The sequence below is a fragment of the Diabrotica virgifera genome, chromosome 2 (assembly GCF_917563875.1).
Source record: "Diabrotica virgifera virgifera chromosome 2, PGI_DIABVI_V3a".
Lineage (NCBI taxonomy): Eukaryota > Metazoa > Arthropoda > Insecta > Coleoptera > Chrysomelidae > Diabrotica > Diabrotica virgifera.
The window spans coordinates 107,579,206-107,595,221 of NC_065444.1; the positions used below are offsets into that span (position 1 = coordinate 107,579,206).

Below are 16,016 nucleotides of genomic sequence, written 5' to 3' on the forward strand. Positions count from 1 at the left end.
TCTGCAACTTATCTTTAACTATCAATGTACGCATAAGATTTCTTAGATGTTACATCTTTAGTGTCGTCCTCTACGGAGTAGAAAGCTGGAGTCTTATAGAAGATGTCATAAAACGATTCGAGGAGTTTGAAGTGTAATTCTACCGACGCGACGTATGTTGAGAGTCTCATATATACACCACACAACTAACATAAAGGTTCGTGAAGGTAGCCCGAAAAAGTCGGGAAAAAAATGTGACCGCCGCCATTCGATTGTCCACTGTGATATTTCGTTAATCCACCCATAATTTTTTTTATAAACAAAAATTTTTTTTCGGGCTAACTTCACAAATCCACAAATTTTCGAAAATTTAAAAACTCTCTTGCTATATTGTTTGTCCACCACATAATTTTTTTTGTCCACCCACTGATATTTTTAAAATATTTTTTTTTATATATATATATTGCTTACGGATAATAGGACTGCTAAAAAAGTACTTCAGATTCCATTAGAATGAATGTTTCTGCGTGGGCAGAATCTCAACTACCCATTTGTCCACACCCTGGCAGCGTGTGTCCAACCTCTTACAGTGCAAAACAACCCCCGTGAAGACTTTAATTTATTTTTTTTAATTCTCAACCCGGGCCAAGTTCACGTCCGCTTAAAAACGCATTTAAACGTTATTTTAGGTTCAGAATCTCAACTACACGTTTGTCCACCCTTTCGCAGCGTTTGTCCAACCCCTTAAATTGCGAAACAACCCCCCTGGAGATTGATTTTTTTTTTAATTCTCAATTCGGGCTAACTTCACGTCCGCTTAAATGCGTATTTAAACGTTATTTCGAGTTCAGAATCCCAACTACCCGTTTGTCCACTCCTTCGCAGCGTTTGTCCAACCCCTTAAAGTGCGAAACGACCCCCCTGGAGAGTGTAATTATTTTTTTAAATTCTCAATTCGGGCTAACTTCACGTCCGTCCAAATGAATATTTAAACGTTAATTCGGGGACAGAATCCCAACTACACGTTTGTCCACCCCTTCGCAGCGTTTGTCCAACCACTTTAAGTGCGAAACGACCCCCCTGGAGATTGTTATTATTTTTTTAAATTCTCAATTCGGGCTAACTTCACGTCCGCTTAAATGCGTATTTAAACATTAATTCGTGGACAGAATCCCAACTACACGTTTGTCCACACCTTCGCAGCGTTTGTCCAACCCCTTAAAGTGCGTAACCACCCCCCTGTTAATTGTAAATTTTTTTTATTTCTCAATTCGGGCTTACTTCACGTTTACTTTAATACGTATTTAAACGTTAATTCGGGGGCAGAATCCGAACTATCCGTTTGTCCACTCTTTCGCAGCGTTTGTCCAACCCCTTAAAATGCGAAACGACCCGCCTGGAGATTGTAATTATTTTTTTTTTAATTCTCAATTCAGACTAACTTCACGTCCGCTTAAATGCGTATTTAAACGTCAATTCGGGGACAGAATCCCAACTACAAGTTTGTCCACCCCTTCGCAACGTTTATCCAACCCCTTAAATTGTGAAACGAGTCCCCAGGAGATTGTATTTTTTTATTCTCAATTCGGGCTAACTTTACGTCCGCTTAAATGCGTATTTAAACGTTATTTCAGGTTCAGAATATTAACTACCCGTTTGTCCAGCCCCTCGCAGCATGTGTCCACCCCCTTAAAGTGCGAAACGACTCCACTGGAGATACAATTTTTTTTAATTCTCAATTCGGGCTAACTTCAAATCCGTTTAAATGTGTATTTAAACGTTAATTCGGGGACAGAATCCCAACTACAAGTTTGTCCACCCCTTCGCAGCGTTTGTCCAACCCCTGAAAGTGCGAAACGACCCCCGTGGAGATTATATTTTTTTTTAATTCTCAATTCGGGCTAACTTTACGTCCGCTTAAATGCGTATTTAAAAGTTATTTCAGGTTCAGAATCCCAACTACCCGTTTGTCCGGCCCTTCGCAGCGTTTGTCCAACCCCTGAAAGTGTGAAAATACCCTCTGTTAATTGTAATTATTTTTTTAATTGTCAATTCGGGCTAACTTCACGTCCGCTTAATTGCATAATTAAACGTTAATTCGGGGACAGAATCCCAAAAACCCGTTTGTCCACCCATTCACAGTGTTTGTCCAACGCCTTATCTAAGTCCAAAACGACCTCCCTAGGATTGTATTATTTTTTTAATTCTCAATTCGGGCTAACTTCACACTTCACGTCCACTTAAATCCGTATTTAAATGATAATTAGGGCCCCGAACTAACGTTTAAATACCGCATTTAAGTTGACGCAAATTTAGCCCGAATTGAGAAATAAAAAAAACAATTACAATTTCCACGGTGGTAGTTTCGCACTTTAATCGGGAGCAGTCGCGCCGTGAGAAAAAATCTCACATTTTATCAATTTCCCTGATGAAACTCGATGAAAAATTTTTCAGAACTGCTTTCCACTCGTAAGTACCTCAAGGAAGATCGTAGTAATGCGAAAATTTTTTTTTTTATTTTTTTGTGTGGAATTTACGGCTTTTGTGAGAACTAATTAGCTTTAAAATTGTTAGAAATAGATAATTTTAACATAACAATTAAATAAAATATTATAAATAAATAAATTAAAATATTATAAAATAGAAATGTGATTTACATTTGTGTGCGGTGTGGTGTGGTGTGGTGTGGTGTGTGTGTGTGTGTGTGTGTGTGTGTGTGTGTGTGTGTGTGTGTGTGTGTGTGTGTGTGTGTGTGTGTGTGTGTGTGTGTGTGTGTGTGTGTGTGTGTGTGTGTGTGTGTGTGTGTGTGTGTGTGTGTGTGTGTGTGTGTGTGTGTGTGTGTGTGTGTGTGTGTGTGTGTGTGTGTGTGTGTGTGTGTGTGTGTGTGTGTGTGTGTGTGTGTGTGTGTGTGTGTGTGTGTGTGTGTGTGTGTGTGTGTGTGTGTGTGTGTGTGTGTGTGTGTGTGTGTGTGTGTGTGTGTGTGTGTGTGTGTGTGTGTGTGTGTGTGTGTGTGTGTGTGTGTGTGTGTGTGTGTGTGTGTGTGTGTGTGTGTGTGTGTGTGTGTGTGTGTGTGTGTGTGTGTGTGTGTGTGTGTGTGTGTGTGTGTGTGTGTGTGTGTGTGTGTGTGTGTGTGTGTGTGTGTGTGTGTGTGTGTGTGTGTGTGTGTGTGTGTGTGTGTGTGTGTGTGTGTGTGTGTGTGTGTGTGTGTGTGTGTGTGTGTGTGTGTGTGTGTGTGTGTGTGTGTGTGTGTGTGTGTGTGTGTGTGTGTGTGTGTGTGTGTGTGTGTGTGTGTGTGTGTGTGTGTGTGTGTGTGTGTGTGTGTGTGTGTGTGTGTGTGTGTGTGTGTGTGTGTGTGTGTGTGTGTGTGTGTGTGTGTGTGTGTGTGTGTGTGTGTGTGTGTGTGTGTGTGTGTGTGTGTGTGTGTGTGTGTGTGTGTGTGTGTGTGTGTGTGTGTGTGTGTGTGTGTGTGTGTGTGTGTGTGTGTGTGTGTGTGTGTGTGTGTGTGTGTGTGTGTGTGTGTGTGTGTGTGTGTGTGTGTGTGTGTGTGTGTGTGTGTGTGTGTGTGTGTGTGTGTGTGTGTGTGTGTGTGTGTGTGTGTGTGTGTGTGTGTGTGTGTGTGTGTGTGTGTGTGTGTGTGTGTGTGTGTGTGTGTGTGTGTGTGTGTGTGTGTGTGTGTGTGTGTGTGTGTGTGTGTGTGTGTGTGTGTGTGTGTGTGTGTGTGTGTGTGTGTGTGTGTGTGTGTGTGTGTGTGTGTGTGTGTGTGTGTGTGTGTGTGTGTGTGTGTGTGTGTGTGTGTGTGTGTGTGTGTGTGTGTGTGTGTGTGTGTGTGTGTGTGTGTGTGTGTGTGTGTGTGTGTGTGTGTGTGTGTGTGTGTGTGTGTGTGTGTGTGTGTGTGTGTGTGTGTGTGTGTGTGTGTGTGTGTGTGTGTGTGTGTGTGTGTGTGTGTGTGTGTGTGTGTGTGTGTGTGTGTGTGTGTGTGTGTGTGTGTGTGTGTGTGTGTGTGTGTGTGTGTGTGTGTGTGTGTGTGTGTGTGTGTGTGTGTGTCTGTGTGTGTGTGTGTGTGTGTGTGTGTGCTATCAGATTTCTTGACTGTGGACTTAATCTATTAGCCGAACTAAATTTGTTTACTAACTAAAATCTTATGAGATATCTGTTATACTCTCATTATATTTTTGAATATGAATGACCTATTTGATAATAATGACTTACACATATAAGTACTTATTTATTTTAATTCTTTCATTTTTTTTATATTATTATTATTATTTAATTATTTAAATTTGAATTTAAATCTATATTGTGAGATTTTTTCTCTACGGGCGACTATTTACGTTACAGAAAAGAGCGCGACTGCTCCCGGGTTAAGGGGGTGGACAAACGCTGCGAAGGGGTGGACAAACGGGTAGTTAAGATACTGCTCCTAAATTAACGTTTAAATACGCATTTGAGCGAACGTGAAGTTAGCTCGAATTGAGAATTAAAAAAATAATTACAATCTCCAGGGGGTCGTTTTGCCCTTTAAGTGGTTGGACAAACGCTGCGAAGAGGTGGACAAAGGGGTAGTTGGGATTCTGATCCGGAATTAATGTTTAAATACGCATTCTAGCGGATATGATTGCCCGAATTAAAAATAAAAAAAAAATAATTACAATCTCCAGGTAGTTGGTCTCGCACTTTGTGGGTTGGACAAACGCTGCAGGGGGTGGACAAACAGGTAGTTGGAATTCTACCCACGAATTAACGTTTAAATATGCATTTAAGCGGACGTGAAGTTGATAATTATAAAATTAATTACAATCTCCAGGGGGGTGGTTTGGCACTTTAAGGGGTTGGACAAACGCTGCGAATGGGTGGACAAACGGGTTGTTGGTATTCTGAACCTGAAATAACGTTTAAATGGGTTTTTAGGCAGACTTGAACTTGGTCCCCGTTGTGAATAAAAGAAAATAAATTAAAGTCTTCAAGGAGGTTGTTTTGCTCTTAAGGGGTTGGACAAACGCTGCGAGGGGTGTACAAACGGGTAGTTGGGATTCGGGCCCCGCATAAACATTCATTCTAATGGAGTCTGAAGTACTTTTTTAGCAGTACTGTCCTATTATCCGTAAGCAATATAAATACAAAAATTTTTTTATTTTAAAAATATCGGTGGGTGGACAAAGTATGCGGTGGACAAACAATTATAGCAAGAGAATTTTTGAATTTTCGAAAATTTGTGGATTTGTGAAAGCCCGAAAAAAATTTTTTGTTTATAAAAAAAATTGATGGGTGGACTAACGAAATAACACAGTGGACAAACGTGGACAATCAATGGACAATCGAGCGGCATCGGTCACATGTTTTTTCCGGACTTTTTCGGGCCAATTTCACGGACCTCTAACATAACTATTCTCCAGAGGCTAAGAAAAGACAAAGAAATTATTAACACCGTGAAGAACAAAAAATTGGCTTACTTCGGCCACATTATGCGTAATGATAAATACCGACTGCTACAGTTGATTCTACAAGGCAAGATTGAGGGCAGGAGAGGCCCTGGACGTAGACGTATATCCTGGCTGGCCAATCTTAGGAAGTGGACTGGTCTAACGTCAACTAGATAGATAGATACCTTTAGAAGAAGCAACTATACAGCGGTAAGATCTTACAAAAATCACTTAAATCGGACAACAGGTCTAGGAAATTCAAGACATCAAAATGACCAATTGTTAAGGTGGTGCACTAATTTCTTGGAGAAGTGTAGTTAGATCAGACTGTCAAATATCGCAAATTGTTTATATTTCACCCAATTCAAACCAACCATATTTTACAAACAAATTATTACTGGAACTTAATACTAATAAATATAATAATACTAATAAATAATAATTGTACTTACCTTTTGCAAAAAAGATACTAAGTCCTGATGATTAAACGTAAATATATTGGAAATTGCCTTCATTTTTGTTTCACTATATTAACTGCTTAGGTAAATACTTACATAAACTAAAGTCAAACAATTAATCTACCAAATGCTTCATTATGCTTAACCACATCCTCAAGAGATTTCCTTACAAATTTTACGCGAAGTGCGTTAATACATCAATTGTTTGATGACGAATATAAAAATACAATATATTTTATTTTTACAAATATGTTATATTTGTATTACCTATTTGAACTATTTTTGTAAATTGTTGTTTACTGTCAATAATCAAATGAATTTTTTTGCGCACAATAAAATGAATAGTGTCTATATTATCTAAATGCAAAATATTTAGCTGAAGAAGATAAACTGTTTACTGATAAAAGATGTAAAACGTTGGGAATATCGCATCCGGAAATGAGAAATACATTGAAAATCAGAATAGTTTAGTTAACAAATATGAGTGTCATTTTTAAAAGAAGGAAACATACGTACAATATAATGATCATTTTTGATATTTTTAAACATGAATGTGGCTACTACAATTTCGATAGGCGCGCCAACCAAAGTAACTAGAACGCTAGAACGTTCGTGAGTAGATCCGTCATACACGTTTTTAGTTATAATATTTCAAATAAATCTACAGAGAGCTATTCTTAAAGCTTGTTAAAGAAATGATCAATATAAAAGTAAAAATCTCAACATTTACCTTGTAATACGATATTCAAGAACTTCAACTGAGTTAAATTTCAAATTTAATAAGTTTAACATGTATTAATTTTTAGTAGCTTTAAAAATAAAGATTTTTTTCCTCTAAAAAGCTTCATAAAGCCAATATTGTAGCATATACTTAATCATTGTCACTGTCGTTTATGAAAGGTTCTTCATCTTTCGAATCACCATATATTATTATCGGGATTATCGTTGAATTAAAATATTTGTTTATGGTCTATCTAGCCCTATTGCTATCTATTGTTAAAGAAAAAAACAAGAATCTATGTCCGGTCAGGCTTATACAATAATGTAGGCTTTTATCTTCTGATAGTCTAGGGTTGATTATTTGGCCACAGGTCGATTTTAGGATACAACAAATACTTTATTGTAGAACTCGTAATTACAAGGATAATGTAACAACTAATGTAAACGGTAATTAACACTGAACATCTAAAACGGCTTTATATCAAAAATATGCTATCTTATTTCGTCGTTCGTCTTTATTCTGATGAAAAAAGGCCGTCTGTCCCCTATCATCAGCGTCTTAATGTCAACTCGACTTTTCTCTGACTTTTTGACTACTGTCACTTGGCCATGATATGTTGAACCTATAGATCTATCGCGTTTTTTTATTATTAGGGAAATGCCACTTAACTGGCTTTCGGCTCGCGTTTATGATAAAATTAAATAACTTAAACGAATGTAATCCTACACTCGGCCATCCTATTCAGAATCCGACTCGGATTCGTCACTTTCATTGTCGACCCACGGTATCTTGAGTTCTCTGATTCGAATGTCTTCTTTATTTTTCATTTTTACGCCAACCAATACTTCGAAAGGTGTAGTACCTATACTTCGTTGATAAGTAGAGTTCAATGCACTTTGTACCCTGTCAACATTCTTATACCATTTCGTAGCTTCTTCTAAACTCAATTTCGTAAGAACAGGGATAATTGTTCTATTCACTCGTTCAACCTGACCGTTTCCTCGTGGCACTCCAGTTGTGACTAGAACATGTTGAATCTTTTCCTCTTGGCAATATCTGTCAAATTCCTCTGATCGAAATGCTGTACCTCGGTCGGTTATCATTCGAGAAGGGTTTCCAAATATTCTTCGTTGCTTTTCAAGACAACTTATAACTTCTTTCGTCGTTGTCGACTTCGTCGGGTAAAGCCAAACAAATTTGGTGAAATCGTCTATTATTACAAGTATATGCTGATAATTCTTACTTGTAACTGCAATGGACCCAAATGATCCGCATGGTATGTGTGCAGTGGACCATCTAGTTTTGGTATGGGATTAAGTGTTCCTTCTTTTTTTCCCTCCTTTTTGCTTCCTAATATACATGCTATACAGTTAGAAATAACATTTTTAACTTTCTCTTTTATCTTTGGTATATAAAAGTCTTTAACTATTACTTCCTCAGTTTTTCTCTTAGAAAAATGTCCTATCTCGTGACTTCTTATTATCTCAGTCTGCATATTTCTCGGTACAACTAACAGTTTTAATCCATTGACATACTTGTATAATATTTCGTGCTCTAAGTAAAAATCTTCATTATTCGTTTTATCGCCTTGATGTGCTCGTCTTTATCCTGAGCCACTTTAATTCTTTGTATTATACCATCTTCTTCTGTAACCGTTAAAACTTTTGGATATCGGCTAAGAGTATCCACGTGAGACATCTGAGTACCTTTTCTATGCTCAATTTCATACTGGTACTCCTCTAGCATCAGTGCCCATCGTGCAACTCTTGTTGTAAGGTCCTTCTTGTCCATAGTTCGCTTAAAGGCATCACAATCTGTAACAATTTTGAATTTGTTCCCAAGTAAATATATTCTAAACTTCTTCACCGCTCTTATAATAGCGAGTACCTCTAGCTCGTAACTGGTGTACTTCTCTTCCGCTGGTGTGGTTTTTTTACTCATATAATATATTGGGTGGAGCTTGGAATCATCAATAGACCGCTGTAGTAAACATGCTCCATATAGACAAGGCGGAAACGGCGGGATCGTTGGGAAAAATATTCCCATGAGATATTTTTGCATAATCACATTCGTGAGACATCCCAGAATAAGGTTCAGAAGTCGCCCACGTGAAAAGTGGGCCAATTTTTTTTTAACAATTGTTTTTAATGAAATTGCAAAAATCAATATGTTTGGCCCGGACTAATTTTTTTTAGGTTTTTTGGACCATTCTGGATAAAAAAGGTTTCTTATAATTTTTCTCTAAAGTTGATCTTTTTCGAGTTATAAGCAATTTAAAATTTGAAAAACGCGAAAATGGCAATTTTTAAGACTTAATAACTCGGTTAAAAATTCTTATTATGAAAGTCAGAAAGTGACTAAATCAAAGTTTAAAGTCGCCGCTACATGATCCTGAAGAAATATGTGTCATTAATTTACTACTAAGCTGTTATTTTTAATTAATAACAATGAGCAGTTAGATCGTATTGACTCGGCTGTAAATGTGAGTGCGAGTAAGATGCACAATTAGACTGCTGGAATGGCTTCTCTCTCGCACTCAGCATTTACAGCAGCCACACACGTGCATGGCGCTTATTATTATGTCTTAAAAATAACAGCGTAGTAATAAAATAATGACAAAAATTTCTTCAGGATCTTGTAGGGGGGGGCTTTAAAATTTGATTTAATCATATATTGACTTTCATAATAATAACTTTTAACCGAGTTATTAAGCCTTGAAAATCGCCATTTTTCGTTTCTTTCAATTTTAAATTGCTTAGAAGTCGAAAACGATCAACTTTAGAGAAAAATTATAAGAGACCTTTTTTGTCCAGAATGGTCCAACAAATTAAAGAAAAAATTGTTCGGGCCAAAAATATTGATTCTTGCAAGTTGATTAAAAAAAAAATTGTTAAAAAAAAATTGGCCCACTTTTCACGTGGGCGACTTCTTGAACCTTATTCTGGGATGTCTCACGAATGTGATTATGCAAAAAAATCTCATGGGAATATTTTTCCCTTCGAACCCGCCGTTTTCGCCTTGTCTAATAACCATGCTGGCTTGCATCAGTGTGAAGTTCCGTATAAGCACCTTGTCGATAAATGTGTAACACTGGCTCACCTATTTGTTTTTCCTTTGGTGTTTCAAAAGCCTTCTTTTGCTTGTCGTCAAACCTAAATTTTACTTTTCTATAATCGCAGCAAATTCTTGTTCGACCGTCCTTCTTCTTTTCCAATACTACTGCGCTGGCAAAATCCGAACAACTAGGTTTAATTATGCCTTCGTCTAACCATTCATTTATCTTCCTATCTACCTCTTCTTTTTCAGGAACAGATAATCGTCTGGGTCTTTCATAAATTGGTTCCTCGTTTTTTAAGACAATTTTCATTTTAATTTCTGTCGTCTTCGTTTTCTTTGGTTCATAACTTTCCATTAACTGCCTAACAGATTCTCTATGTTTTTCGTCGTCAATATGTGCTACTTTTACTTCCTTTTCTTTATCTTTTTCGTCAAGCATAATGTGCATAATAAAGTTTTCGTCCGTCCTCTTGTACATTACTATCCCATCATCTCTTATACTAACAGATGCTTGTTGTAAAATATTATTTCCAATTATTGCTTGAAAAGATGTCGCAGCTTCTGGGATAATATGAAATTTTAGATCAAACTTCTCATCGTTAACGTCAGCTTGTGTCGAGAATGATCCTAATGTATTAACTTTCGCATTTTCTCCTAAGCCTTTCAACATTATGGTGTCGGGTGTTAAACAAATATCATTAAAAAATTTGTCATACACATCTTCTCTTATCGTACATATATCACTTCTGGTGTCAAATAAAGCTGTTAGTGTGATCTGATTAATTGTAAGTTTAAGCGCTGTTTTTGGCTGAACCTCAATTACATTCAAAGCTGTGTTTTCTGTAGTAGCCTTCGTCGATTTTTTATTGGGACATTTACTTGAAACGTGGCCATATTTGTTGCAGCTAAAACACTTCGTTCCCTTGGACTTATCTGGACAGTCCTTAGATCTGTGACCTCTATTTCCACAATTAAAACAAGTAATGTTGTTCTCTCTTTTCCTGTCATTCTTCTCTCTTTTCTCCTTTTTAACGATGTCCTCGTTTTTCTTAGATCCTTCTTTATTTGCTCTAAAGCCTTGAGCTTGCCCAGTAGTCTCCTTGCCGTGTATCCTCTCATACAGTTTAATTTTCTCCTTAAAGTCTGCAAAATCTTTTGCTCCATATAGCACTAGTTTATTGAATGATTCGTCTTATATTCCATCAATTATGTATTCTATAACAACTTCTTGTTCTAAGTAAGCTCTATTAGCTATTTCTCTCATTTTAATCATGTATTCTTGTACAGTCTCATCAGATTTTTTTCGTCTCGTCATCAACATCTTATGTATCTGTGCACTATTTACATGTACTCCGAATTCTTCGATTAAACATCTCTTCAAATCAGGCCAACTTCTGATGCCTTTTTCTGACTGCACAAACAGTTTGGCAAGTCCTTTTAAACATTTTTTTGCGTAGATTAATTTTTGTAAGTCGTTCCATGCTGTTATCTCAGCTACTTCTTCAAACTCGATAATCCACGTGCGAATAGGATATTCATCTTTTCCATTAAATAATCTTATGCTGTCTTCCACGTCTCTAAAACTTAATGCAAATGATTAGTCTTGTACCAGTCGCTCCATTATTCGCGGATCTCATTTCAGCGTTATTGCTTGCGCTATAGCTTATTTCTCCAATTTCTTCATATACGTGAATATCTTCGTCATATCGTCTGTCTTCGTATCTTCGTCTTTCTTCGTCATTACTTCGTTCATATCTACGTCTTTCATCACATATTTGTCGTCTTTCGTCATAATTTCGCCCTTCGCGTCTTCGTCTAAGCTCGTCGTTTCTTCTTTCACGTCTTCGTCTTTCTTCTTCTTCAAGTCTTTCATCGTCTTTTGCGCGTCTTTCATCGTCTTTTCGTCTTTCTTCTTCCAATCGTCGTTTCTCTTTTTCTCGTCTTTCATCATTTTCCCGTCTTTCGTCTTCCAATCGTCGTTTTTCTTTTTCTCGTCTTTCATCATTTTCCCGTCTTTCGTCTTCCAATCGTCGTTTTTCTTCTTGCATTCGTCTTTTTTGTCTTCCAGTTGTCTTTTTTCTTCCTTTCGTCTTTCGTCGTCTATATCTGATACGTCATCCTCCTCTTCGTCATCTTCAGTTTCGTCGTCGTTAATGAAGGTATTCAAAAAGGAACAAATGCGAACAACCACGTCATGCTTCTCATTTTTATAATTTAAATCAAGAATTTGGCATATCGCAATTAAATCAGGAAGATCAAATTTTTCACTTACATCGTTACATTTACTCAAAAATTGTTCGGAAGTGTCGTCGAGCCGAAAACCAGGAAAAGCACGTAATGCAAACAGGAAATGTAATGCAAAATTTTAACAACTCTCAACTTAGCGTGAGTAATATTATAGCCAATATTACGAATAGAACCTAAAGTTGCCATAATAAAATATTTTCAAAAAATATTCAACAATATCAAAAGAAATATTTATAACTACGTAAAAAACTAAAGCATGCAAAAATTAAACCTTTTCAAAAAATGAAATAACCTTAGTAATGCATATTTGTGCTATAAAACCTACAAAAATTAACGTTTTCCTAATCTTAAAACGAAAATATATCGTCAACAAAAAATATACGAGAATGTTTTTATAATGGACACGAAATTAAATCAAGATCAATTAATCGTTCATTCATAAAAAAAACTTTTTCTTAAAACGTGTTTTCAAAGTTCATCTGAATTTTCTGTTGCATCAGCACATCAACAAAAGGGAAATGTCATTGAAAACATAACGTTCAATCTTCTTATCGTCTTAGTCTCTTGGCAGCGCCGGTTTAACCAGGGGTCTTTTGGGTGCTGTAGCACCGGGCGGTTGAAGGTTCTAGGGCGGTACGCGCGAAGCGCGTGCTGTTCCGAAATTATATGATTATGGTAAAATAAAGTTTGCATACAAATCCACATGATATAATAATAAAAATTTTTCTGTTTTATCATTAACTTGAAAACTTAACAATAATTTATAAATAAATTATTATTATTAACGTCGACGTACCTATATTTATGGTTTATGCACTGTGTTCAGTTTATGTTATCTAAATGTCAGATAACGTACAAACATGCCGCGCGCCGTAAAATTATATCATTCTACAGCGTTTAAGAATATAATTAGACCAGTAAGAATCTGTTTTTAGGTGGATGTGAGAGGTGGCATTCAAATTTTTGCGGATAAAGTTAGGTGATAACTTCGTTAATAATAATTAATTTATGCTCCTTCTCAAGTATACCCCGAACATTAATAAAAAGATAAAATATTTAAAAATTTCAAAATATTTCGTTTTTTTTCTACTTTTTTTGATTATAACTTAAAAACTATTCATTTTAGAACAAAGTCCTATAGGAATAAAACAAAGATAATTAAATTTTCTATCAGACGCGATTTGTTAAAAATGTCTTAATTTATCACCGTTGCTTCAAAATAGCAATAAATATAAAATTAGGGGGAAAAACAAGCCTGTCCTTATTCAATTATTTTCCATCACTTAGGTTACACTTGGAACCTTCCTAATTCGCTTAGAAATTTTTTTTAATGTGCTAAAACCGTACACCAAATTTCATTAAAATTAACTTACTAGATTTTGCATAATAATTTTGCAATCTAAACTTTTTTTAAAAAATTAAATTTTTTTAAAATATTGCACAACAAAAACTAGAACATACAAAGATTTTTCAATTTTTTTACATATAAAGAAGTACTCCACCTAGGTATCTAATGCACTTTACAGAATTGAAATCGGATTATTGAAGCAGCCTCAGCAATGTTTTAAAGTTATAAACAATTTTTTGGCTTATAAACAAATTAGTGCTGTGTCCAGGAGGGGGTGCTACGGGCTCCTTTATTTAGATGGACTTACCCAAGTTTTTTTATGTATTTTGACCCGTAGAACACGAATTTTTTGGGTAACAGTTAATCCGGATGTCGATAAGATTGTTATAAACAAAGAACTTAAGGAATTACATAAAATCGATTTTTCGCAACATAAAACATTTTTTTATATTTCTTGGGTAATTCTAAGCAAAAATGTTCTTACAAGTTTTTTAGTAGGATGCATAGTTTTCGAGATAAACGCGGTGGAACTTTCAAAAAATCGAGAAATTGCAATTTTTGAACGCGAATAACGTTTGATTAAAAAATAAAATAGCAATTCTGCTGACAGCAATTGAAAGTTTAAGTCAAATTATACCGGTTTTAATTATTAATTGAAATAAAGTTAAGAAATATTTTTGAGCCTGGGCGTGGCATCCGTATCAGCACCGGGCGGCAGACTGTGTTAAACCGGCACTGTCTCTTGGTAGAATGTTGCAAAAAAAAAACTCTTACCTTGCAAATCGTCTCTATTAGTTTAACTCGTTATTACCATTTCATCGGCTTGAGTTCGTCATTGTGTTTTCATTCAAAACATATCAGCATTCAAAACAATATCGGCACGGCAATATGCGGCTAAACGTCAGCGTCAGTCGATCTCACGTTCAATCCATATCTCTGATTATCCTTATTATATCTGTCTTCTATCTGCTATCCCGGACGAGTCCCCAAAATGTAGGCTTTTATCTTCTGATTGTCTAGGGTTGATTATTTGGCCACAGGTCGATTTTAGGATACAACAAATACTTTATTGTAGAACTCGTAATTACAAGGATTAATGTAACAACTAATGTAAACGGTAATTAACACTGAACATCTAAAACGGCTTTATATCAAAAATATGCTATCTTATTTCGTCGTTCGTCTTTATTCTGATGAAAAAAGGCCGTCTGTCCCCTATCATCAGCGTCTTAATGTCAACTCGACTTTTCTCTGACTTTTTGACTACTCTCTATTCGGTAGGGATACACCGGTCACGGATTAATAAAGAAACAAACGAATCGGCAGGTCGATTGTAATATTTTAGGTATACCAGTAACATAAGCGTAGATCTCGGGTGCGTAGAGGGCCAATATCTATTTAATTATTGAATTTTTAGTAATTTTTTGATTAAAATTTAATAAACAGGATAATTTAAGGAAAAATAATAAGATAAATAATAAAATACAATGCACCCTTGTTAGAAATACCTTTCTTAGCAAAAACTTAATACTAACTTAGGAGTAAGATTATGCAAAACACCTGACTAGAACATTTTCCCGAGCAGATGCGAAGAGACTTCCTTGACTAAAAGAACAATTAGGATTTACCCGCAAGTAATATTTTAAATACGAAAAAATATATAGATTAGTGCCGATTCGATATGCGGTCTACCATCCAATATGCGGTCTACCGCAGAGTAACTAATTCGTTATGTGGTCTATCACAGAGTAGTTATTTCGATATGCGGCCACCACTAAATAATGTTAATGCATTCAGTAAATTTTGCAACTACTCGTATATACAGTATGGTGCAAATGAAAGGAATAAATTCTTTATTTCGTAAACCGATGACATTAGGGAAAATCCCGAAACAGGTCGATTTTTGTTTTTAAATTATGATATTTTGAATGAAGTAAAAGACAGACGTACTCTCAATCATTTATTGTAACTTCCGACGACCGGTTTCGCTCTCTAAAGTATGCAGAGCATCTTCAGGTCAACGGTTACAAGTAACTAAATGATTCGGTTACAAGGAGGTACTACCTCAGTATTCATTAACATGATATATCTGCTTAAGTTATGCTAACGGGATATGGTGGAATAGACGGAGAATGTTGCAAAGGTAAACAAGTTTATGGAATTTGGGAATTTTTGAGGGTGAAGAGATAGTTGGTGAAAGACAACCAACAAATCTGTACCGGTTTTAAAGATTTTTATTTCTATTTATTAAAAGATTTTTGTTTTTATTTATATTTATTAAAGACTTCTATTTATTAGTGTATGTATTAGTGTAAGACTAACAACGTTTGGATCAAAACGGGTCGATATCTAATATGTATGTTAGATGTGGACGTGCAGCTGTAACCTAAATTGTTAAAGTCAATTCTCCTTGATGTTTTAATGAGAGGAGTAGTGGTCGTAAAAAGAATGAAAAATCGGAAAGCTTAAAAATTGTAGCTAAAAGGGTATATTAGCAGTCATATAGTAATAACAGTAATAAATGTGAATTGATAGACAACAATGTAGGTACATGAAATTGAGATATAAATTAAAGGGTGAGAATTAAAGTAGAAAAGAAAAGAAAGGAAGGGATTAAAATTCAGTTGAAAGTAATTGATTGTAAATTGAGACTATGTATTATTGATATAAGCAGTGAAGAAACATTAATAAACTATTGAAACAGATAAAAGAAAGGAATAGTAATAAAATATATTTTGGGGGTATACCTACATTGTGCTTTAAAATCTGTCAATAAACCCATTCAA

The 16,016-nt window shown here is 35.8% G+C and overlaps 1 protein-coding gene across 1 annotated transcript in view; it reads right to left on the reverse strand.

Annotated features, from left to right (window-relative positions):
• The window catches only part of LOC114334689 (uncharacterized), a 58,660-nt gene extending 52,228 nt beyond the window's left edge, over positions 1–6,432 (reverse strand). Inside the window, exon 1 of the mRNA XM_028284790.2 lies at positions 5,852–6,432. Coding sequence (XP_028140591.2) covers positions 5,852–5,914 — 63 coding nt within the window. The 5' untranslated portion in view covers positions 5,915–6,432. The remainder of the gene's footprint in view (positions 1–5,851) is intronic.
• Between the last annotated feature and the right edge of the window lie 9,584 nt (positions 6,433–16,016).